At 58.1% G+C, this 23,641-nt stretch overlaps 3 protein-coding genes across 6 annotated transcripts in view; 2 read left to right on the plus strand and 1 right to left on the minus strand.

Moving 5' to 3' along the window:
- The first annotated feature begins 5,151 nt into the window (after positions 1 to 5,151).
- On the plus strand, positions 5,152 to 12,884 carry PHF13 (PHD finger protein 13). The gene is made up of 4 exons (XM_059136748.1): positions 5,152 to 5,290; positions 7,809 to 7,910; positions 9,107 to 9,641; positions 10,230 to 12,884. The coding sequence occupies exons 1-4, from the start codon at positions 5,252 to 5,254 to the stop codon at positions 10,454 to 10,456; spliced, it is 903 nt and encodes a 300-aa protein (XP_058992731.1). The 5' UTR covers positions 5,152 to 5,251; the 3' UTR covers positions 10,457 to 12,884.
- An 899-nt stretch (positions 12,885 to 13,783) lies between these two features.
- On the plus strand, positions 13,784 to 19,581 carry THAP3 (THAP domain containing 3). 3 transcript variants are annotated; one of them, XM_059138484.1, is made up of 6 exons: positions 13,786 to 13,919; positions 16,188 to 16,380; positions 17,065 to 17,207; positions 18,178 to 18,238; positions 18,608 to 18,705; positions 18,875 to 19,581. In XM_059138484.1, exons 2-6 carry the CDS (start codon positions 16,221 to 16,223, stop codon positions 19,259 to 19,261), a joined length of 849 nt encoding a protein of 282 aa, XP_058994467.1. In that variant the 5' UTR covers positions 13,786 to 13,919; positions 16,188 to 16,220; the 3' UTR covers positions 19,262 to 19,581. The 3 variants fall into 3 exon arrangements, with proteins under 3 accessions (XP_058994468.1, XP_058994469.1, XP_058994467.1); XM_059138485.1 differs by lacking the exon at positions 17,065 to 17,207 and having other exon boundaries at positions 13,784 to 13,919; XM_059138486.1 differs by lacking the exons at positions 17,065 to 17,207; positions 18,178 to 18,238 and having other exon boundaries at positions 13,784 to 13,919; positions 18,610 to 18,705.
- Positions 19,582 to 21,068: 1,487 nt separating this feature from the next.
- Positions 21,069 to 23,641, minus strand: part of DNAJC11 (DnaJ heat shock protein family (Hsp40) member C11) — a 70,813-nt gene continuing 68,240 nt past the window's right edge. For both annotated transcript variants that reach the window (XM_059138481.1, XM_059138483.1), the window contains exons 12-16: positions 23,467 to 23,536; positions 22,964 to 23,021; positions 22,704 to 22,846; positions 21,979 to 22,108; positions 21,069 to 21,676 (exon numbers count right to left, since the gene is read on the minus strand). In XM_059138481.1, the coding sequence (XP_058994464.1) occupies positions 21,651 to 21,676; positions 21,979 to 22,108; positions 22,704 to 22,846; positions 22,964 to 23,021; positions 23,467 to 23,536 (427 nt within the window). In that variant the 3' untranslated portion in view covers positions 21,069 to 21,650. The remainder of the gene's footprint in view (positions 21,677 to 21,978; positions 22,109 to 22,703; positions 22,847 to 22,963; positions 23,022 to 23,466; positions 23,537 to 23,641) is intronic.

The raw sequence follows: 23,641 nt of genomic DNA on the forward strand, positions 1-23,641 counted from the left end.
ATGTATCTGGTCCACATTTCGGCATGGGAAGCGCAGGCCTGAGTAAGAAAACATTCAGGTACCCAGGCAGCTGCCCTGTTGCCCATAGATGGACTGTTCACACAGCAGCATTCCTGGGCCCAGGAGCCCCGCCAATAGCTTACTTGCACAGGCTCTGTGACAAGAAAGTCTGAGTAGCCAGGAAGTGGGATGTTTGCGGGGAAAAGTACTCCAGTCCCTCTGGGTCAGAGCACGTCCACCTTGCGGAAAGCAAAGCTTTACTAAATCAAAAATGTATCAGCAGTGAAGAATGGAGTCCAACTATTTCGTGTAACTATTTAAATAAATCAGCCTTACTGTGAAGGCTTGATGAATGATGATGATGCCTATGTTTACTGAAATGGAAAGATACTCACGCTGTCCTGTCGAGCAAAAAATCTGATTACCCGCAGTGTGGCCCGGTTTGTTGTGTGTGTTCCTGCGCCTACAAAACAATTGTGAAGGTAACATATTCTCCAGGTGGTTAGGTTTGTTTTGTACGGGCTTGCCTGTATTTTCTGTTCTGTGTATTAAGGAAATAATAATACAAGTTTAAAATAAAATTAAAAGTTCAGTTTTTGAGAAAAAAGGTATATTAATATCCAGGACCTAAAAGGGGAGCATTTGAAGCCATGGGTACATATCTAAGTCAACAAAGGAATGCGGTCAGAAAATAAACAGATTTAGCCCCATCAGCTGTGTTTGGAAATTTGAAGAACCTACTAACCCAGGCATGCTATCTGTTCCTTTTTTCACTCATCAACCTTAAGAGTTCAAGATGGGAATGTGAGAAATTCATTTGCTGAAGTAGGACCATGTGATCGATACAATTGGCAAACTCTTCAAATGTCATTCCACAGCCAGCCATGATAAAAACACTAGTGTTTGGTAAGAAAGGTGTTAACTCTAGTCAACGACCCATGGTTTAGGGGGAAAGTTTATATTTGAAGATTAAACTTCTGGGGAGAGGGTGGCTGGTGGGCTGGGGGTGGTAAGGACAAAAAAAAAAGATTAAACTTTAAACCATAAAAGTTTTAAAAATTTACCTCTTCCACAATCAGGAAAGTGGTCTCTGCCTGAGTAACTTCTTTATGATAATGTAATTTAACATGATTTAACAAATAATGGTACCATTTTATTTTAAACATTTACACTCTGCACTTTTGATCTTGGAATGCTAATTTTAGGCAGACAGGACAAGAGGGCACGGAGATCATTTTACAAAAGCCACGGTTATCCTTTTCTCTCCCCTCCGAGAACATTTAGGAACACAAACTTCAACACTGATACCATCAAAAAGAGATTGTGGCTCCTTTGCTATGATACACCCTGATTCATTCTGTTTCTGCAGCACCTAAAGTGTGGCTTGTGATGAACTTACTCTATGTAAAATTTCCTTTAAGGAATGCTACAGTATTCACTATATTTATTAAGTGCATTATTATATGTAAAGGAGACACTCTAGATCAAAACATTTCAACAGTATCTGGCATAGCGTTAGCTATTAATCTTTATGGTTTACCGGTATGAGCGGTAACACAGCAAATTCATTTGATCTCTGTGCATAAGTTATTTCCCTTGTTATACAAAGAGTTGATAGTACATGGCTTAAAAATGGTTTATTAATGACTTAAAACTATTCACACATACATATATACATATATATATATACATATATATTCATACAGTGGTAAAGCTACTAAAAGTTGAAACAAGACTTGGAATTATCACTTCTTTTTCCTCTCCTGGGGACGGAAGTGGAAAAGTCAGAAAATTGCTGCTGGGAATGATCCATATGAATTCCATAGTATTAAAGCTGAGCCACCAACAAGCATTTCTGGAAAAAACAAACCTTTGGTTATGTTCATGCCTGCACTCAAGCACTGAGTTATAATGGGAAGCAGAAATCTTTCCTGAATGTTCCCCAAATGAATGTAGTGTGGCCGGTAAGATTTAGAAAGGTGAAGCTATATTTGGTAACCCAATTAAAATAACTACATTCTCAAGTTACTTACTGGGAAACTATGGTATTCTTAGTATTTTAAAACTTGTCACAACCTGTGTGAACGTTGGTTTTTTTTCTTCTTTTCCAAAGAACTAGAATCATCAGATTTGTCTTTTTTTTATTTTTCTTTTTAAGCAGAAAACAAGGAATCACGGACTCTGAGAATCTGGCTACTGTGGAGAATGCTTTTGCATTAATCCTTGAATTCCAAATTTGTCCCTTGGAGCCCAGGTGTAGTACAGGACACCTGAGAAATAAACTAGGTAAACCAACTACATTCTCCCACGTGTACATATGCTATTGAGTCTGGGGCAGTTATTGGTAGTCTAGTCCTTCCCTGAGTCTAGGGATAGGATGGTACATACAATGTTGAGATCTCCTCCAAACTGCTAAATTTCTAAGGGGAATCAATGGGAGGAGGCCAAGACGGTCCTCCATGAAAATACTGGAGTGGCAGGCAGGGAAACAAGCAGACTGCATCAGGTAGCACTGGTCACATCTGTGTACTAAGAACTACTTATGAATAACTTATTCGAGAAATATCTATTGTGGGAAGCCTGGGTAGTTCAGGTCATGATCCCAGAGTCCTCGGATGGAGACCCATGTGGGGTTCTCTGCTCAGTTCTCTGCCTGCTTCTCCCCGTACTCTGCCGGTAGCTTCCCTTGCTTGTGCTGTCTCTTTTTCTGTCAAGTAAGTAAATAAAACTAGAAAAAAAAAGAAAACCTATTGAATACCTATTCTGAGCAAGAGTTATCACTGTTACATGACACAACCCAGGTTTGGAATGTTCTTTCCTCAGTGTGACTGAGTGGTTCCATTCAATATAGATCCCCGAATTCTAGGGTTTTGTCATCAAGTCCATTAATTTTTTTTACCTGATGTGGGGCTCAATCTCAGGACCTTGAGATCATGACCTGAGCCCAAGGCAGAGGCTTAACTCACTGAGCCACCCAGGCGCCCCCATCAAGTCCATTATAATAATGAACAAATTCTTTATTTCACTTTAATGGGAAGGAGACTTAGTATTTACTATGTGAAAAATTACATCATAGTCAACAATGATAAGTTACAAAAAGTCCCTTATTTGGGGGCACCTGGCTGGCTAGTGGGTTAAAGCCTCAGGTCATGATCTCAGGGTCCTGGGATCGAGTCCCGCATCGGGCTCTCTGCTCATCAGGGAGCCTGCTTCCCCTCCCCTCTCTCTGCCTGCCTCTCTGCCTCCTTGTGATCTTTGTCTGTCAAATAAATAAATAAAATCTTAAAAAAAAAAGTCCCTTATTTGTACTTATCTCCAATCAATATTCTTTTCAGCATTTACACGTTAAAACTAACGACCCTTCGTGGGGGCCCTTCTTACTCAGGCAAAACAAGCTGCTCCTGGTAATCCGGCCCTGGGCAACGCTGACTGACCTGAGGACATTTGCTCTGGCCAAGGTGATCAGGTAACATTCTAAATGAGGCTAAGTGACCTGAATGTGACCACTCTCTTAAGAAGCTGTCGGTGACGTTTCCACAGGCCGAGCCGGGCTTCAATCTTACTTTCTAGAGACCCTCAGTTTGTTTCCACACTGGGGAGCCCTCCAATCCGGGAAGGCACTGCTGAAGCCACAGTAAACGACCAGGTAGGGAGAAAGGAACTAGATCAAACTTTTGTAAGTTTAGGAAACTGGGGCTCAGGAAGGTACTTCTGAGACAAACCCAGCACCTCGCCGGCAGTCTCCTTCGGGACTGTCCCCATCGGAACCGCAGCAGGCCGCCGGCGAGGGCTTCCTCCCTCAGGTTCTTCCAATCAGCCTTCGGATTCAGCAGGTCCGGGGGTTAGTTTTCTGACTCCAAGTTAAAATTTTACGTCCCTCCTCGTTAACGCGGTTCCTTTGTCTTCGGAGCTGCCCAGCCCGCACTGAATCACCGCCCGTCGAACGGTTCTCGGAGGTTCGGCCGCCCGGCCTGCTCCGGGGCTTCCGCGCAGCCGACCACCTCCCAGCCGGCGGCCAGTCGTCGGCCTTCGGTGCGGGAACCTGGGAGCCCCGCAGGCCCAGCGGGTGAGCCCCGCCAGCTCCGTCAACGACCGGTGAAGCCAGTCGGTACCCGATGCCTGCGCCGCGCTTCCCTCACCCGCCGCTGGAGCCCGGGGCGGGAGACGCCGGTGATCCCGGGAAAGTAAGCAAACAGGGTGGTCCCAAGATCAGACCGAGGAGAGGGGAAAGCGAATGTGAGACCAACATCTCCCAAACCCCGGTAACCCCGGCACCGTTTTCAGAAACGCCGATCCTCGACACCCCCACGCGGGTCCTACAGACACCGGGAGATCCTCGCTCCCGCCGTCCCAGGACCCCCGGGCCCGGAGGAGCCGGCCAGAATACCCCGGCCGCGAAAACAAGTTGGCCCCGCCGGGTCCGAGCCCAGGGGGCGGCCGCGACGTCAGCGCCCGTCGCCCCCGCTGCGGCGACCACGGCCCCACAAAGGGGCACGAACCCCCAAGTCCAAAGGGAGAGGCAGCAGCCGCCGCCGCCGCCGCCGCCGCCCTCCTCGACCAAGGCCGTCAGCCCCGCCCCCACCCGCCGCAGCAACCCCCTCCCCTCGCCCCCGCGGAGACCGCGGCGCTACCGCTCGCGCCGCCCCTCCCCCACCGCAGAGCCAGCGCGAGCCTCCGCACCTCCCCCGCTCCGGCAGCCTCTGGTCCCGGAGACACCGCCCCCACAAACCGGGCAGCCGCCGCGGAGCTCTATGGGGGCTGGAGTCCGCGAGGCAGCCTTTGTGCGCCTCAGAAGCGGAGCTGGGACTACTACTCCCACAATGCTCCGCGTCCACCCCCGCGCCTTCGGCTTCCCGTCGCCCACAGACTACATTTCCCGACCGCCCTCGCGGCTCTCCCGCCCTCCCTCCCGAGACACGAGCCGAACTGGGCGTCAGGTCGGGGAGCGGGTCGGGTTCCCGCTCGCCGCCGCCGCCGCCGCCCCCCGCAGCGACTCTCCCGCCTCTCCCACCGCGCCGGCCGCAGGAGCTGCATCGCCAACTCTGCTCGGCCGTGGAGCTACCGGCCCGGGAGCACTGAGCCCGGGACGCAGCGCGCCGAGCCCCCTCATCATCTCCAGCCGGGGCGACCCCTCCCGGGTCCGCCCTCGCTCTGCGCGGCCGCCGGAGCCCCCAGCCCTGAGCGGCTCGGTGGCCCGGCGCCCGCATCCCGGGCCCCTGCACTCCCGTAGCCGCCGCCCCCCACCCTGAACATGGACTCCGACTCTTGCGCCGCCGCCTTCCACCCGGAGGTGAGTGAGGGCTGCGTCCCGACCGCCCCTGACCATCTCGACTCCAGTCCTGCGCTCCCCAAAGCCGGACCCCCGCCGGCCGAGCGCCGCCCTCCCCTCCCCCAGCCTTCCCTCGTCGCCCCCTTGGGCGCCCAACCCCGCCCCCCACTCGGGCCCGCGCCCCGTCCTCCCTGCCGGCCCTCGCCTCGGCGTCCCTATCGCGGGCGTCCGCGTCTTCCCGGCGCCCCTTCCCTCGGGCCGCCGCGCCCACCCCTCCCCGGCCTCGCGTAGCCCCGGGACCCGTCTAAGCCCCCGGCCCCTCCCCGCCGGCTTGGCTTACTCCTTCCCCGCCCCCGGGGACCCAGTCCCAGCCGCCGCCGCCTCGCGTTCCCGCTTCTCTTAGGAGCCCCCTCCCCCTTCCCGGAGGGGCTCGCGGTCCACCTCGGACGGGGACTCCGCTCCGCGCGCCCCCGCCTGCTCCCTTAATCCCCCGGGCCCGGTAGTCCGCGCCCCGCCCCCTGACTCCCGCGCGGCCCCCGCCCCCTTCGGAGCCGGGGGGCCTCGTCCTGCCGGGTCCCCACCCCCGCAAACACCCGAGTCGAGCCCCCCACCCTCCGCTCGCTCTCCTCCCCCTCCGAGGCCCCCGCCCCCCGGCCGCGGGCTCTTTCGCCCCGCCCCGGCTCCCCCTCCTTCCGGGGATCGGCCCTCGGTTCTCCCGGGCGGCCCCTCCGGCGCCCCCGCCTCGGTGCCCTCTCCCTCCGGAGGCCCGCGGGGCCGGGGTGCGGGTCCAGCAGCAGGCGAGGTGGGGGAGGCGGCGCCGGGCGCTTTCGCCCGCCGCGCCGCCGCCTCGGCGGTTCGCGGGGCCCACCAGCTCCGGACCCCGAATCCCGCCCGGCTTCCCGCGTCCCCTCCCCCGCGGGATGGGCCCCGCACCTTCCGGGGCCGAGTGTCGGCGGGGGGCGGCTTCCGCGGAGGGCGGGGAGGGGGCCGCACCGCCATCTGCTTTTCCTAAAGGCGGCGAGGCGGGCGGGGCGGGGGCGGCGCAGGTCCCTCCGCCCCGGGCCCGCGGGCGCCACCGCCTTGCGGTCGGCGTCCAGGCCCCCGACCCACTTGTGCGTGTTCCCCGCCGAAATAAAAGTTCTCCCCGAGAGTTTGAGGGCCGAGGGCTGCGGCCCTCCCGCCGCGGCCGGAGCGCGGGCGGTCAGTTCTTCCCGGGGGTGGGGGCAGGGTCTCTCCGGCGCAGGAAATGCCGGGGCCGCTCCGAGGCGGGTGCTCGGCCAACCTGCGCGCCCCCCGGGGTCCGTGCGGCCGGGGGTGGGAGGCGGAGGTGGTCGGCTAGAACCTAGTGGAGAGAATAGGAAGTGGGGCCCTTGGAAAGAGAGCTGCGGGCAGCACGCCGGGTGCCCGCCGCTTTCTCTGCCTTCGGTCCTGGGAAGGGGCTGGGCTGGGTCCAGGAACCCACCCCCCAGTTTCCCGTCCCGCGTTCGTCCTTGGCGGGTAGTGGGACCCTGGGCCCTGGAAATGGTAGCTGAGCACGTCAGGATGGGGTTGGGGTGGGTGCTGAAGTGCGTAGAGGAGACCTCGGTAAATACGCTAGTCCAAGCCCGAATAAAGCAGTTGTTTTGCTTGTAGCAAATAAGGCTTCTTTCTCCCAGAGCGGCTCTTGCTCAGAAGAAAAACCCTTCTTGTTGAGGGCGTTTCTAGATTGAATGGAGACTGGACACAAGCCAGCCCCTCCTATTTCATTTTCAAGGTGCAAGTAAACCCAGCCTGAGCATTTCTGGTTTATTTTCTGAATCAGAGTAAATCAGAGTTTATTTTCTGAAACTAGAAAGGCCGCAGCAGGGGAGGGAGAAGCAGGAAGTGCTAGGAGGAGGGGGTCTGCCTGCAGCCCTGGCTGGGGAGGGGTCAGGCCTGAGTGAGCTTTGGAGGATCAGGGGCAGTTGACTTCCGAAGAAGTCACTTAAAATACTTTGATTTCAGGGGCGCACAGGTGGCTCAGTGGGTTAAGCAGCGGCCTTCAGCTCACGTCATGATCCGGGGGTCCTGGGATGGAGCCCCCCATCAGGAGCCTGCTTTTCCCTCTCCCTCCACCTGCCCCTCTGCTTGTGCGCTCTCTGTGTCGAGTAAATAAATAAGTCTTTAGAAAGATACCTTGGTTACAGCTGCAGCTGGACTTTGTTTTCAAAATGGAAAATATGTAGCAAAAAAGTAGTTGTTAGAGCTCCTGATAGGCCTGCAGACCATGATAATGTTGGAAAATGCCACTAAGAAGTAGACTCTTGCACGGGTTTTTATCTCCTGCCCGGTTTCCCAGCATGCTCGGCGGAACATCACAATACCCCTCTTTCAGCCTTCTGAGTGCAGTGTTATTTCTTGACCTAAACCTACCTTATCTTGTTTCTGAGAGTGTTTGTAAATGTAGCGGTGTGTTTTCCAGTGGCTGACAATAAAAGCTCCAGCTGGCTTCGTTTTGTTTCTGGGTTCCACCTGCAAGTGCCTCCTCTCACATGTGCCCCATCTTCTCACCCGCTAACAGGAGTGCTCCCCCAGTTACAAGAGGCGCAGGACTGTGGAGGATTTCAACAAATTCTGCACCTTTGTCTTGGCCTATGCTGGCTACATTCCTTACCCAAAGGAGGTAAATCTATGTGCTTCTGCTGGCAGTGAAACCAGTGGCCGGGTGGGGGTCTGGGAGGGGTCATGTAGGGGGACGCCAGACAGCTGCCAGGTAGAAGCCTTTCTTGAAAACAGCCCAGCCTGGCAGGTGGTTCTGAAAAGTCTGATGGAACACGCAGGCTTGTCTAGAAAGGATTTACTAAACTTCTGAGTGTTGGTTTGCAGGTGACTGTATGATGGCCATCTGCCCTGAATCTCCAGGGCTTACTGAGGGCCTGCAGTGGCCGGGAAGTGTATTACAACATCTGGGACGGGTGCTGTTCTCGGTCCCCATTTTACAGAGGAGGACGCTGGGGCACAGGCCTGGGGTGCCGCCGGGTGGTTAGGGTCCACACTGTCCTTCCTGGTGAGCAGCTGGCTGCTTGCTATGTGCATCGTATTATAGAATCTTGGGGACTTGTGGCACAAATCCCGTGTTTTAAGGGATTTTTTTTCCCCGTGCTAGATAATGGGTAGAACTGAGAACCGCTGTTGTCACGGTGCTCAACCTTGTCTTGTTCAGGGCTAACAAGAAAGGAATCTGGTATTTTGAAGAGACCAAACCCCGGCACTGGCTTATCTTTTCTGTTTGCTGTGTACGTGGGTAAATGCTTCCTTTGTGCCACGCAGAATGTCGCCACTCTTTGCAAATAAAATGCTTGAATGCTGTGAAGGAACTGTAGGGATTTAGCTCACTGCTTTGGGGCAGTAATTATGTAGTTTGATTTTGTAGTATTTGGGGATCTCTGCAGTTTCTAGAAAGAGCATCAGGAATTCTCAAAACTAATTTAAATTCATTTAATTAAAAAAAAGTACACCCCTTGGGGGAGGGCAAATGGAACGGAGATTTTACAGTCTGGGAAAGGTAAGGGGTAGGAGAGGGTATTCTTGGCAGCTTTCTAGAGGGTTAGAGAGCATCGAATGATTTCCTGGCTCTGGGACAGGGGCTGAGGGCTCAGCAAAGGAGCGTTTTCCTCCTGGTGGGTTAGCATTCTGTCTGGAAGGTCGTGGTACAGTACTCAGGACACCATTCCAAAAGAGCACCCCTTAGAGAGCCGAGAAGGTTACGGTCCTGATAGCCCTTGTCGGTGGGCTGGGGGCGCGCCCGGGGAAGCTCTGCTCGTCATGGGGACTGGGCACAACGCTCGACCCCGGCTACCTGTGCTTCTGTCCTTTCAGGAACTCCCTCTGCGGAGCAGCCCCAGCCCTGCCAACAGCACCGCCGGCACCATTGACAGCGACGGCTGGGACGCTGGCTTCACTGACATTGCGTCCGCGGTGCCCCTGCCGGTCTCCGACCGCTGCTTCGGCCACCTGCAGCCCAGCCTCCTGCAGCGGGCCAAGCCCAGTAACTTCCTGCTGGACAGAAAGAAGACAGACAAGCTGAAGAAGAAGAAGAAGAGGAAGCGAAGGGACGGCGACGTGCCTGTGGAGGAGGGGTACATGGGGAGCCTGCTGAAGCTGGAAGCCGCCGACCCCTACGTGGGGACCCCCACCAGTCCCGCCCTGCAGGATATCCCCCAGGCCCCCGGCGAGCCCTGCTCAGGCTGGGACTCCGACACCCCTTCCAGCGGGTCTTGTATCACTGTGTCGCCTGATCAGGTCAAAGAAATAAAAACTGAAGGGAAACGGACTATTGTCCGGCAGGGAAAGCAGGTGGTGTTCCGCGACGAGGACAGCACTGGCAATGACGAGGACATCATGGTGGACTCAGGTGAGTGGCCCCTGACGGGCTGCCGGGGCCCGAAGAGTCGTCCCTTCCCTGAAGGGTGACAGCAGAGTGTGCCCACCGCCCCTAGGGAGGCAGGTATCCGAAGGTGGACACCTAGGTGTTTAGGAAGGGGGTGATTGCGGCCAGAAACAGCTGAGGTTCCGGGACAGGCCTTAAAATACGAAAGTACAGGGATGCCCGGGTGGCTCAGTCGGTTAAGCGGCTACCTATGGCTCAGGTTATGATCCCAGCATCCTGGGATCGAGTCCCACATTCTGCTGCCGCTCTGCCTGCTTGTGCTCGCTCACTCTTTCTGACAAATAAAATCTTAAGCAAAAAAAATGAAAATACATACAGCTTCCCAGTAAACGTCTCACGGCTAGTTCCTGGGGGCGCCGCACAAGGTCCAGTGTCCCTTGTCATGCACGGACTCCGCGGCCTGCCCTCGAGTGTGTGTGTGTTGAGGATCAGGCTTCACTGCGGCTCTGCTGCTCTGCCCTGCCCCTGCCTGGGCTGCCGGGAGGGATCCCACTGGGGAGGGGCCGCAGGAAGTGTTTTTGCTCCTCTTCACCTGCGTGTCTGTCCCTTCAGATGATGACTCCTGGGACCTCGTCACCTGCTTCTGCATGAAGCCGTTTGCCGGCCGCCCTATGATAGAGTGCAACGAGTGCCACACCTGGATCCACCTGTCCTGCGCGAAGATTCGGAAATCCAACGTTCCGGAAGTGTTCGTCTGCCAAAAGTGCCGGGACTCCAAGTTTGACATCCGCCGCTCCAACCGCTCCCGGATGGGCTCGCGGAAACTGTTTCTGGACTGACTGCTGGTGAGCGAGCAGAGCGTGGGCGAGGAATCAGAAAGGACGAGGGGCCTTTTGGCTCCTCTCTTAGTTGAGCACAGAACTCTCAGCTCTGGTGCCGGCAGACCCCTGCCGTTCAGGTGCCTAAGCCAAAGGACAGGCTGTCCAAGGTATGACCTGTACATAGCCAGTGACTGAATAAAATCCTCGTTGGCCAAAGCTGCTGCTAGAGCTGTGTTCTCTGCAGTGGAGGCGGACTCACCACCCGAGTCCAGTGGGTTCGACTCGCCTGCAGGTGAGGGCGGCGGTAGTTGTGGATTCTTGCTATCATGGTTAACAAGCTCCCGCCAGTTGGAACCAGTGCTGTTTTCCTGCTTCCGCTGTCTTGGGAGAGGAGATGTTCAGTTTCCCAGGCCTGTTAACGAACAGCCATACGTGTAAGCTTTTTCTCAAGTGTAAGTCTTTGACCGTAAGTGTCTGTACAGCAACCATCGAGCTGCCCCTACCTTCGTGGCCTGCCCTCTCCCTGCCTTGGCTGCTACCTGTCTGTCCCCGCAGGCTCCCAGCTGGAGTCGTCTGGTCTCACTGTGAGAGGAGCCCTGGGGTGGTGGCTAGCTAGTGATCCCTAGGTTTCCTTCTGTTTGTTCAAAGGGATAGTATGTGGCCGCTTCTTGGCGGAAAAGGGGTTGGTTGGGGGGTTGAGGTGGCCTGTGTTCATAACTCAGTTTCCTGTTTTGCACGATGTAAAAAACCTGTCTTTTTGCACGATATAGCCAAAAGTATTGGCAGATTTCTGCTGGGGTGCCCTTCCCAGTTGGTGTGTGAGGTCCTAGGGGTGCCCAGGCGAGCTGTTTTCAAGCAAGAGGGCACCTGGAGTCTGTCCTCTCTTTCCCTCACTTTGTTCCAGTAGCAACGTCAAGGTTAAGCCGTCACAGGAACAGCGTTCCTCTGCATCATGCGGTAGAGAAGACTCGAGGGGAAGGCCTCTCCTGTGGTTGATTCTTAGGATGCCCTCACACAGGCTGGCCTGCTGGTCTCACGGGGCACGGTCAGAATTTGAAACCTTTTTCATTTCGTTTTGTTTTTTTTTGGTTTGAAATTGGTGAGTGAGCGATACGGCAACATTGGCCTCCAGGAGTATACCACTGAGCCGTGCAGACTTCTTTAGATCTGAACTGGGACCCTGGACTGGGGAGGCTCCTGGGCAGGCCAGCCTGGAGAAGCCAGGAAGTTTGCCTGCAGCGCCCACAGGGCTCTGTCCGAGGGCCGTGGACCCTGTGGCGCTGGAGGCTCTGGGGCCTGCGGGGACAAGAAGGCTCCCACTTTCCCCGAAGTTGACAGTGCTCTTTAGCAGTTGAAATACTCTTCTCAAAATCGTTTTTGTTTTGATTTTTTATTTTTTGGTAAGTGGACGGGTGTGTTTTCATACACATGGTTTCTTCTGAAGCACGAAAGGGGAAGAAGGCTCAAGTTGGTCATACTTATTTATAGCAGGGCAGACCCCCAGCCTCCTTGCTGGGGTCTTCATGTGGCGCCCTCGTGCTGGGGGACTCTGTTCCCATTCTCTCCCCGAGGCACCAAGGGGCTTGAACGCGAATTGGCTGACCAGAGCCCGTGTTCTGCGCTAGTATCGTTCATCCTTCGCCAGCCAGCTGCTTTTTGTTTTTTGTTTTGTTTTTAATTCTGTTGCTTATATTAACACAGAAATAGAAGTAGTTTCTGAAACCCAGTTGATCGTGAAGATCCCCAAGGGAGAAGTTCTGCTGTAGAGAAGAGTAGTAAGAAGCAGGCTTCGAAACCGCTTTCTCCCCAGACGGCTGTCTGGCTCTGATGAGGGCAAACGTCCAGGCAAAGTCGGAGAGGAATTTGCCAAAGATCTGCCCCTTGACATCGCCTGTCCCGTGTCTTCACCACGATGATAGCCAAAGTTCCAAAGTGTTTTTCTTTTTTAAAAAAAATCTCCACTAAGTTTTAAAAGTGCATTTAAAAATACGTGTGGTTTTAGAGTGGAACTGCCAGGCCTGGCGATTGCTGCGTCGCTCTTAGAAGGTTCCACGCCTGGTGACGCCTCTGGAAGGTGCTTGATAGTCATTTTGATCTGTTTCCTCCATTTCCTTTTTGTTCTTTTAACGGACGTATCTATCCCTGTGGGTGGTGTCTAGGAAGTCAGGACACCTTGGTTTTGTGTTAGCTTGAGCTGGGCAGCTGCAATCAGCTTTATGCAAATTAGGCGTGGCCCATCTAGGGGCTCCTGGTTGATGGCTAATGAAGTGAGGGGAGGGAAAGCTGTCACCCCAAGAGTAAGCCCCTCACATTGGCATTGGCCAGGCCAGACACTTAACATCGTTTACATGGTTCTGTGTAATTATAAAGTTTATGTGTATAAAGCGAAGCTGTTTCTGTGAAACTGTATATTTTGTAAATAAACATATTGCTACTTTGAGGTTCATGCCTAGCTTCAGGTGTTTGTTTTCTCTGGGGAAGGACAGTGGTGTCTCTGCTCCCGTCATCAACTCTCCCAAACCATGATGACATGGAGACGGGGAGGTCACGTCAGAGTCTGGTGTAGCAGGACGAGGACTGCCCTAGTGAACTCTGCAGGACCAAACCACGGTGTGAACAGACCAGAATGGCCTTCACAGTTGCACCATGCTGTGGGTTAGCTTAAGCCCCTGTGAGTGGTTACCTCCGTGCAAGCCGATTTGCAGCCTCTCAGGGGTGCTCGTTCTGCCTCTTTATACTCGGGGTTCCCCATCCCTGTGCTTTTTCTGTCACTCGGCCGGGTCTGCCCGCCTATAATCTGGATCCAGTGTGAGTCACCTAGTTCTTCCTTTCGAGCAGCCAAGATCCACGCATTGACACCTCTTAGAGTCTTGGAAATACTGGCCATGTTGGGCGGCGAGCCCTTCTGTTTTCGGGCGTCCAAGGCTGTTGGGGGGTGTGTGGCCGGGGATGGCTCTGGGAGCACCCCGGAGCCCACCAGACTCCCGCGATGCAGGTCACAGGGAGCGCGCTAGGAGGTAACCCGGGAGGAGAGCGGAGGCTGGCCCGGCTCCACCTGCCGGCGGCCCCGCCCCGCCCACAGGCCCGGCCAGGTCGCGCAGGCCCCGCCCTGCCCCGCCCGCTAGCCCCGCCCTGCCAGTCGTCCCGCTCGGGTCCGCAGGCCAGGTCTGGTCCCGCAGGCCCCTCCCCGCCTGCAGACCCCGCCCCGCCCGCTGGCCCAGCCCTGCCAGTCGTCCCTCTCCGGGCCGCAGGCCTAGCCTGGTCCCGTAGGCCCCGCCCCTCCACGCCCACTTGCCCCGCCCACCGGCCCCGCCCCGCCCGTCGTCCCGCTCTGGGCCCCGCCCGCCCGGCCCCGCAGGCTCGCCGCCGCCATCTTTGTTAGGGGCAGCGGGGCCTGGCGTCTGGAGATGCCGAAGTCGTGCGCGGCCAGGCAGTGCTGCAACCGCTACAGCAGCCGCAGGAAGCAGCTCACCTTCCACCGGTGAGGGGCGGGGGCGCCGTGGGGCGCGTGGGCCCGGCTCCCGACCCGCCTGCCCCGGCCGAGCGGCCGCGGCCCCCGCCGGAGCCCGAGGCCTGGCGCGCCGGGTGGGGACGTCAGGGCCGCTGCCGGGCCCCGGGGGAGGCCGGAGGGCGTGCAGCCGGGCCCTTCGCGGAGGGGCCCGCGGCCTGGGGACAGGCGAGGTGACCGGCGGCCGGGCGCCGCCTTGGCCGGCCTGGGCGCGTGGGTAGACTGTCGGAGAGGCTGAGCAACCTGCGGAAGGCGCATAGCCTCGCCGGCTGGCGGCCGGGGCGGTCACGTGCGGAGGGGGCCGGGGTGAGCTGCCCCTCCCCAGGCCGCGCCCCGCAGCCCCCAGCCCCCTGGGCAGTTCTGGGACGTGGGCCTGTTCACAGACGCGGCCTGGCACGTGGCAGGTGCCCGGCACGTCCTGGCCGAGTGCATTTCCGAATGAATGAGCGGTGGTGGCGTCCGGCCGTGTGGCTGCCATGCGTTGGTCACCCTGCTTAGCCCTGGCCAGGTGCCCTGTCCGGAAGCAAGGGGGCATGAAGGGAGAACGTTCCGGGCTGTCCGGGGAGTGGGGCTGGCCGTGCCACCTTGGCGGGAGGTTTAGGAGTGTGTCGTCGCATTTCCAGCGCTCCCAGTGTGCCTGCCCTGGTGGGTACCGGGTCCCTGCCCCGGGGAGCCCAGGGTCCAGCCTCTGCCCCTTAAGGCACGACCCCCAAGGCCAGCAGCACTCTCTGTCTCCACTGCCCCTCCCATCACCATTTTCCTTCTCAAAGTGAGTTTTTATTGAAGGTAAGACCTGCAGAAAAGCACACAAATTCAAAGTCCACAGCCCAGTCCATTCTGCAAAGTGAACACTCGTGACTGCTGTGAATCAGAACAGCACCAGGGCTCCTGGTGCAGCCAGGGAGCCCCCTGCTGCACCCCCTTCCAGCCCCTTGTCCCCTCTCATCCCCAAGGGGAATGAGATGCTCCCTTCTGGCAGTCAGAGTGGGCGCTTTGGCCTGTGTTGAACCTGGCTTGCAGTTCTTCAATGTCTTGTGGCCGTGGCTGTGAGTCACCTGCACTCTCGCGGTGCCCTGCTCAGTGACTATTCCAGAACTGACTTGTTCTACAATTAAAGGGCATTTGGGCGCCCCTGTGTCTTGGCCATCACAAGCACAGGACTGTGGACCGTGTTGCTGGGGCCAGTCTTCCCGTGCTTGTCTTTGTCGGTTTCCATGGCCCTCCGCGGTCTCCTCTGCCGGATCCTCCTCTTTTCCAGCACTAGCCTTGCAACCCTTTGGGGGAGGGCCGTGGCCTTGTACCCTCCCCAGCCACACTCACTCCCCATCTCACCTAGGCTTTACCCCCCTTTACACCGGGATGGTCCCCATCTTCTGACTCGTGTCCCCTGCCACTCCACTTCGGCACTTGGGACATGTAAAAGGCATCTCAGGTTTGAGAAATAGAACCAAAATTCTGACCCCGCAGACCTGCCTCCCGTCTTAATACACGGGACTCCTTCCCTCTCTTTATTTTGCAGCTCACAGGCAAACCTTATTGCACAGTTTGCAAAATATATCCAGGTCGCCTGCTCACGACCCCTCCCCTGACACTCAGGTCCCGGCCACCTGGTGCTCGTTCCTCTCTCACCTTCTGCCCAGAGCTTCCGGGGACCGCCCAGGGCCACCTCCTGAGGTCCTCACCCTCCTCTTGCTCCCGCCTTCCCAGCCAAACCCGCCTGGGACTCCTCTCCGACCTGCTGGGCCCTCCTGTCACAGCGCCTTTGCTCTCGCTCTTCCTTCTGATGCCCACACCGCTCGCTCCCCTGCATCCTGTGGCCTCTGCTCAAATGTCACTTCTCAGGAGGCCTTCCTGACCACTGACTCCTCTTTATTCCTATGCAGCCTTTGTTTGTTTGGTTTGCTGTTTTCCTGTTTGAGAATGTAGGCTCTGTGAGGGGGGGGACTCCCTCCACTTATTCACTCCTACTTCCCAGGGCCAGGGGCAGGGCCTGCACGCGGCTGACTCCCCAGGGCACCAACAGGCTCACCCTGCAAGTATACCTTCAGAAGCCTAGTAGGTATGCTGTAAATGGGCATGACAGAAGCTTCCAGAAATTGGATGTGCTTTAGCAGAGTGAAGTCACTGAATTCTCCAAGCTGTCCAGTAAAATGCTCCGTGGTGTTTTCAGAATGCCTCCAGACTCTGCGGTGCTCACTCGAGCCTTGCGGATTCCTTCCTGTCTCCCTCCTCTGCCCTCAGGTTCCCGTTCAGCCGCCCGGAGCTGCTGAAGGAATGGGTGCTGAACATTGGCCGGGGCAACTTCAAGCCCAAGCAGCACACGGTCATCTGCTCCGAGCACTTCCGACCCGAGTGCTTCAGTGCCTTTGGAAACCGCAAAAACCTGAAGCAGAATGCCGTGCCCACGGTGTTCGCCTTTCAGGACGCCGCACAGGTGAGCGCAGCGCTGCGGGGGCGCAGCCGGCTGGGCAGTCGGGCTGGGTGTGCGGTTTGCAGGACTGCAGAGGCCGAGGCTGGGAAGTGCAGGGAGACAGCGCCGCCAAGCCCCTGGGATTTAGAGCCCAGCTGCCCTGCTGGCCGTGACCTTTGCTGTAGGCCATTTGCAGTTTAAAGACCCTGGAAGTGGCACCCCCACTTCCTGGGTGGCTCAGTCGGCAAGCGTCTGGCTCTTGGCTGATCTGTGTCATGGGATCGAGCTCGCAGACAGCGTCTGTCCGGCTGCTTGGAGGGTTTGCAGGGGCCATACGGTGACCGGCCGGGAGAGGCCTATGGTGTGCCGGGTGGGGTGAGAGGCTCTCCTGGGCTGGTGTTGCAGGTGCCAGGGTGGTGGCCTGAGCTAAAGGGGGCTGAGGTCGTGAGAGTGGACAGCCTTTGCAGACCCAGCAGGCTGAGAGGGTGGTGGTCAGCAAGGGCCGAGCTCGCTCCGCCCCTAGCAGAGGGGGGGCCCTGATTCTCTGGCATTGGCCCTGTGAGTCTGGAGTTGGATTTCCCGGCAGGACGCTGGAGTGGCCGTCGCTCTGTGGGGCGGGATGTGCAGGTTTGGCTCCGGGGAGAGCTCCCAGGCAGCTGGGCCTTGAGGCCATGAGGGGGATTATCTGGAATTTCATAAATCCTGAAGGTGTACTGAGTCCCGGAGTGCGGGTGTCACCCGGGCACCTCTTCGGACCCGGAAGGCAAAGCGGCGGTGGAGCAAAGAGCAAGGCCGCCAGGTCCCTGCGCTGCTCGATCGTCCTGGCAGCGAGAGGCAAGGCTGTTACAGGGGTGAGGAAGTGCAGGCGTAGGGGCCCAGCAGGCCCTGTGTTGGGGCACCTGCTCTCCATCTGAACTTTATGCCCCTCTGCTGGGTCGCGGCCTCCCCTCCAAGTCCGGGTTCACAGCCCTTGGAGGGGGGACACTCCCAGTCCTGTCTATCCCCCTGCTGGCCCGCATCCCCTTCCTCCTGGCTTTCTCCACTCTGCAGGGCAGGGGGCGGGGCCGCACTTACATTTGCTCTGGTTCAGCTTCTATCTTTGCTGGGCTCCCTGAGGACAGGAGTTTGTTCCTGGCTTTACTCCCAGTGCCCAGAACGTTTTGTTGTCAACGTGGAAGGCCTTTGGTTTTCAGTTGACATGTAGTAGACTTAACATGGGATCTGGCCTCTTGACAAAGAAGACTCGGGCCTGAGGCTGCTCCGCAGGGTCTAAAACCTCATCTTCAGCGGACTGAGACTCTGCCTCTGATTAGCTCCCTCCTCCATCAGTGCCCGTTGCTAGTGGAGTCTGATGGCTTCTCACACGTTTGTGGTGAGATGTGAAGTGGGATTAGTTTAACACCTTGGGGGGCCGTCTGTGAGCCTGCTCCCGGGGGCTGTCGGTGCCCAGGGCCCAGAGCTAGGGGTAGGGGCTGCTGGTTCCCGCCACAAGGCCCTGAGTCAGATGTTCTCTCCTAGGTCTGCCACGCCTTGAGCCACATTTCAGTCACTTCCTACGTGCCTAGAATGTCAGGCCCAGGGGGGACACACAGGAACCAGGTCCCTGGTTCAACAGCTTCTGACCTAATTTGGGGACAGCTTTGGGGACAGCAAGCTGGTGGATGGTGACGAGAGCTGAGCTGCGTTCAGAGCACCATCTGGCTGGACCCATGGGGTTGAACAGTGGGGTGGGGGATGCACGAGGCTGGGCAGCCAGCAGGTGTTCTCGGGGTGACCTACTGCACCCTTGGGGAGCCTGCGGACGGTTCTTGTCTCTTGCAGCTGGTGAGGGAGAGCACGGACCCGGCAGGCGGGGCTGCATATGCAGACGGTCGCAAGGAGGTGAGCGTGCGCAGGTGCCCCCGTCAGGACCGAGTCCTTGGTGCAGACATAGAGCGCGACTGGGCTGCCCCTGTCCCCCGGCTGGCCTGCCCTGCTTTGTCGTGCTTGTCCCCCGAACCAGGGTTCAGGATTCTGTGTTTTCCTAGAAAAGGGAAAGCAGGGCCTCCTATGCCTATGTCCTGTTTAATACCAGGCAGCCCTGGTATACCAGGTTGCTTGGAGCGAAGGCTCGGGCCCAGTTTCTGGGGGTCTGGTCCCAGGCCTGGGAGGGAAGCTGTTTCTCGGTTTCTGCTGCTGCCCTGGCTGTGGCCCCCGCCGGGAGAGCAGGAAGGATTCCCGGTGGGCTGCCCGCTTCTGCCCTGCTGTCCCCAGGTCATCCCTGAGGTGGGGCGGGCAGAGTGCGGCCTGGGGAGGACGGACGGCGCCCTCGAAGCGCCGCCCCCGAATGCTGGCGGTCCCACTGAGCAGGTAAGGCCCCGGGGCCCAAGGCAGCACGGGGCTGGTGGGTCCCTGCACCAGGGGATTCGCTTCAAACATGTCGAAGCAAACTGGTGGCCGGGCCACGAGCGCCACAGCACGGGGCCTCTATGGCAGGAGCGCTGGGCTCGGCCTTGCCTGCACGCGCCTTTGTCCCCAGGTCCTGCCGCCGAGACCGCAGGGAACCCCGGTCCCCAGGCAGCCGGCTGGCCCCGCGCAGCCGTCCGATCACAGCTATGCCCTCTTGGACTTAGACGCCCTAAAAAACAAACTCTTCGTGACTCTGAGGGAGAACGAAAAGCTCCGAAAGCGCTTGCGGGCCCAGAGGCTGGCGATCCAGAGGCTGTCGGGCCGCCTGCGGGCCCACAGGCCGGGACAGCTGGGATCCCGGGCCAGGCTGCGGCTGGAGCCAGAGATGAGCCGCGCAGCCAGGTTTTCTCGTCCGAGCCTCGGGGCTCGGACCATGGACCCCGCTCTCCCGCCGCTGACACGTCAAGGGACCGTGAGGCGGGCCAGGCACACCCCCGCCACCTCGGGGGACGTGTAGCTGCATCGGCTGGGACAGGACAGATCCGGGAGTGTGTGGAACTGGGTCCTTCCGGAGGTGACTGGGGCAGCTGGCTTTTCTTGGAGAGCTGGGCGGGGGTCCTCAACCACAGCGTCAGGTGGTGACCTGGCCAGTGTGGGGTTGCAGCGCATTTCCTTGAGGGGCAGCCGGGCCAGGGAAGGACATGAGAACGGGTGACAGTGGCGCCCAGGCGGCAGGAGGGATACACTGTCGCCTGGATGGCGGGCTCAGAGCGGTGGAGCCCCCCATCCCGGCCTGCTGTGAGCGACAGACCGAATAAAGTGTCTTCCTCCACTGCAGCTTTTCCTCCTTTATTTAAAAACGAGCCCGGGTGTCCCGTTTCTCGAGTTTGCTTTCCCAAAGGACCTGCATTAGTGCCTGCTTTCTCTGACCTCAAGAAACCTGAAGAGGATTTTCACTTTTATGACAAAAGGTGTAAAGCAGAAATAGTGTTTCTTTCGCTGCAGGCTGGGCCCCCCTTCCCGGGGAACGAGATGCGGCGGCGGCTGAGCCTCTGGGCTGCAGCCCGAGTTCATGTAGCTGCGGCTAACGGGTCCTCCAGTGTCCGCGGAACCAGAGGGGATTGGTTTTGGCTCTGGGGACACGCAAACAAACCGCCTCTGGGAAAACAGGGATCCTAGCCTGGGTCCTCTCCTGACTCCGGACTCGTGCTTCTCAGGCAGAGTCTCGTGTGGAAACTGAACCACGGCGTTGAGCTCAGCCTCGCGGTGAGCACCGTGGTTCCCGCGGCGCGGGCTGGACGGGGAGGCGGCGTGGGGAGGGCCCTACCACTTGTCAAGTCTGCTCTGCCCTAAGCGCGAACGCACAGACGCACCGGACACTGTCCCCGGTTTTCAGGAAAGGTTTATTGTGGTGGGAGCGCCTTCCGTACAGTCTGTTTCAGACAAAATCAAGAGACTTGGTGCCCCAAAGAGCCACCTGCCGTGGAGGGAACACGTGGCTGCGGCCAGAGTCCGAGCGTTCACGGCACGCTTATTGCACGATTTACATTCAGAGCAGCAGCTCGGAGAAAGACTTTTTAAAATGAGGAGAAACATTACAGAATCGGACGACCTGAACGGTGTTGAAAACTGGAGGGAGGGGGCGTTAGCGATGACTCCGGAACCAGGAGCGAAGCCTGATTTTAGCAAAAGCTGCGGGGGGTGGCCGGCTGGGGGCCTGTCAGACCCGCGGCCGGCCAGGGCCTCTTGGCTCGTGGGTGACTCCAAGTCAGCAGGCTGGGCTGTTTGTTCAGGAGCATCCTGGCTCCTGACACGTTTTGCATCCACAGAGGAGACAAGTGAAGGAAAAGGGTCTTGGGAGCAGACACCAGAGGCCCCCCCCCAAGCCCCCCACCACGAGGAAGGGGCTCGGCGGGAGGAGGTTTGGGCGCACGAGAGCCACCTGCCGGCCGCACCTGTGAGAGCGCCGAGGCTCCAGTGGGCTTTGCTCTCCCCGGGCAGGGGGTTTGGCACGTACCTGAGCCAGGGTCCTTTCAGTCCCTGCCCCATGCTGCCCCTGTCCTCGGAGCCTCTCGGTTTCTGGGCTCCAGTGGAGGTGCAGAGGCAGGTCCGACTGAACCGGGGGGGCGGGCTGAGGGGACATGGCTTAGCTCACCTCTGCCTTTTGCCGCAAGGACACAGGTGGCTCCTGGGAGAAGTGACCTGTGCCAGGGCTGGGCCCTGGGACCCGAGGGTTCTACCACTTTGTCCCAAGCCACGTGCCAGTGGGATGATTCGAGAAGTTCTGGGAGGAGGGCGAAAAAAGACGCTGATTTCCGAAACCCTTCGTTCTCAGATAAAGAGCAGATTTATAAACCCACACGATCCTCCAGATTCACTGAATAGTATTTTAGCAGGAAAAAGTGGTTTTTGGGAAGTTGACCGAACCGACGCACTATTGTTCTGGAGACCTCTGCTCTCGAGAACAACTTCCTTCCTTTCCGTTTCGTTTTCCATGCTCAGTGTGGGTTTTAGGAAAAGTAGTTCAGTCCTATGTGTGAGGGCAGGATGTTCCATAAACACCTCAAGACAGACCGGGCGCTACCGGGGGGCGGCAGTCAGCACGTGGGCTCAGGAGCCTAGGGGGCTGGGGCCCAGGGCCCTTCCCTCCAGGGACATGATCCTTGGGAAAAGAGCCACAGGCCGTGCTGCAGGTCTGGTCCAGGTGCGGCTGCCTCAGTCCTACCGACAGCGCCCACGAAAGCGGGTGTCTGTGTCCCTCCACATAATTGATACGGTACCACCCTCTATAGGAATAATATAAAATAAACACATCTGATGTCTGGGTTTTTTCCCTGCTTCTGAATTTGTAGACTCCTAGGAAAGGATTTTTTGCAGCCTCTTGTAAATCTGGTTTCTTAAGCGGTTTATCCATCTGTGTCGATCCTGTGAGCTGTGAAAGACAAGACAAGACAATGTATCCCCAGGCAACTGTTTCCGCGCCCCTTCTCCCTCTGACGGGGTTTAGCCGTCACCTGGCCGGAGGCAGAGGACACGCTGTGGAGAATCCCGTGGTTCCGGAACACACAGGAGTAGCCGGGTCCGCCACCGCCCCTCCTCAGGGCGCCCCACCACAGGCTCTGAGCAAGTCACTTGCTCCCAGGTAGGTGACCGAGGGAAGGTGGCTGTCACTCGCGCTCCATGTCCCCGGTCCCCGTGCTCGGGGCAGGTGGCTGCCAAGGAACAGCTACTCACACTGCTTTGGTATCCTAAGCGCCTCGTTGTCCAGCGCCATGACCTGGTGAAGGACGCCGCGGAACTGGTACAGAACTTTCAGGCTCTTTTCCTCGCCCACGCACGGGTCGTAGAAGCCCGGCAGCCCTGCCTATAACACACACAGTCTGACCCCACGGCACCGAGACGGCGCTCCGAGCCCGGCACCACCGCCGTGGGCCGCCGCCACGGGAGCTGCACACCGCGGAGCGGAGAACATCAGGAAGTCGCCTCTTTAGTCCTAGGCCCCCCTCGCAGGACAGACCCGTTCTCCCCCGCAAGACACCCCTGTCCTCGCAGAAGCCCCATCAGCGCTCCCTAGAGAGCTCGGTATGTGGTCCGCACTAACCTATGGTTTGGTTGGCCTTTACGGTGCCCAGCGCTGGGCACCAGTGTGAGCTTCCAACGAGCTATGGATCTCACACTCTTTCTAGAACAAGGCAGAGTATGGAGACCGTAAGCTCCATGGAGACTGGATGTACGTTTTGTTCGCTGCTCTCCCTGGCACACAGTGGGTGCTCAGAAAATCCTTGCCGAGGGGACGCACAATGTCAACAGCTGCGGTGCGAATGTAACTGGGGCGCTGGGCAGCGGGTCACAGAGCCGGCGCCGGCGCCATGTGTGGTTCTACTACAGCAAAACGGCTGTTCCAGGCACCAGGCCGCCCCGCCCCCCGCAGGCCTCTCGGGCCCGAGCCCCAGGGGTACCTTCGAGGCCTCTGTGAGGATGAGCTTCGAGTCCTTGACCAGGCACTGCAGGGGCACGGTCACGTCGATCACCTTCACCTTCTCGCTCTTCCTGCTCTTGTCGTTGACGAACTTCCCGTACCAGGCGTTGACGATGATGAGCCCTGAGGACCGGCGCAGTCTGAGCAGGGGCGGGGGTCTCGGCTGGGCACCCCCTGCACTGCCGGACCACAGAAGCCCCCAGCGCCCACCCTGCCCCAAGAGAGGCCAGGCCTTCTCACCCATTCTGGACTCCTCCGCCTCGATAATCCTCCGGACAGATTCCTGCATCAACCGAACCTGCAAAGAACAAGGGGGCGCGCCACGGTCAGGTCCGGCCCGGGCCCCGCCTCCTGGTTCAGCGGCAGCCCCGTGCCAGGGTGCGTTTTAGCCCCTCCTCTGTCCACAAAGAACCCAGGGGTACCCCTGCATTTCTCCTGGACACTGCTGTTCTGTCACCTCAGAACAGTTCACTGGAAGGGCAGAGAGGGGGACTGGGCCCTCCCGTTCTAAGAAACGCCTTGTGACGCCTTTTGAGGGTAACTGGAGCTCATCTTTAGTGCCGGGCCTAGAGTTCCCGGTACTGTACCCATGGGGATTGCAAAGACTGAGGTGCCCAGCGAGGCCCGAGGCCCACGTGCGGAGGGCGCCGCGCTCCCTGAGCCCCGCTGGGCGCCGTGCGGCCGGCACAGGGTGAGGGGCCCGCCAGCAGGCGTGCTTGGAGTCGCGTCTCTGCAGCACTTACGGCAGCTTCTGCCTCTTGTTTCTTCTGCAGAATGTCAGTGGCTGTGCTTTCCCTTTGCTTTTCCAACTCCCTTAAGCGAGAAAAACACAGGCCACATGTTAGTGCGGAGTGAGGCAACAGAGCCCTGCGCTGGCCCGGCGCCCGGCGCACAGTGCGAGTGGCCGCCGCGCTCCTG

The sequence above is a fragment of the Mustela lutreola genome, chromosome 10 (genome assembly GCF_030435805.1).
Source record: "Mustela lutreola isolate mMusLut2 chromosome 10, mMusLut2.pri, whole genome shotgun sequence".
Lineage (NCBI taxonomy): Eukaryota > Metazoa > Chordata > Mammalia > Carnivora > Mustelidae > Mustela > Mustela lutreola.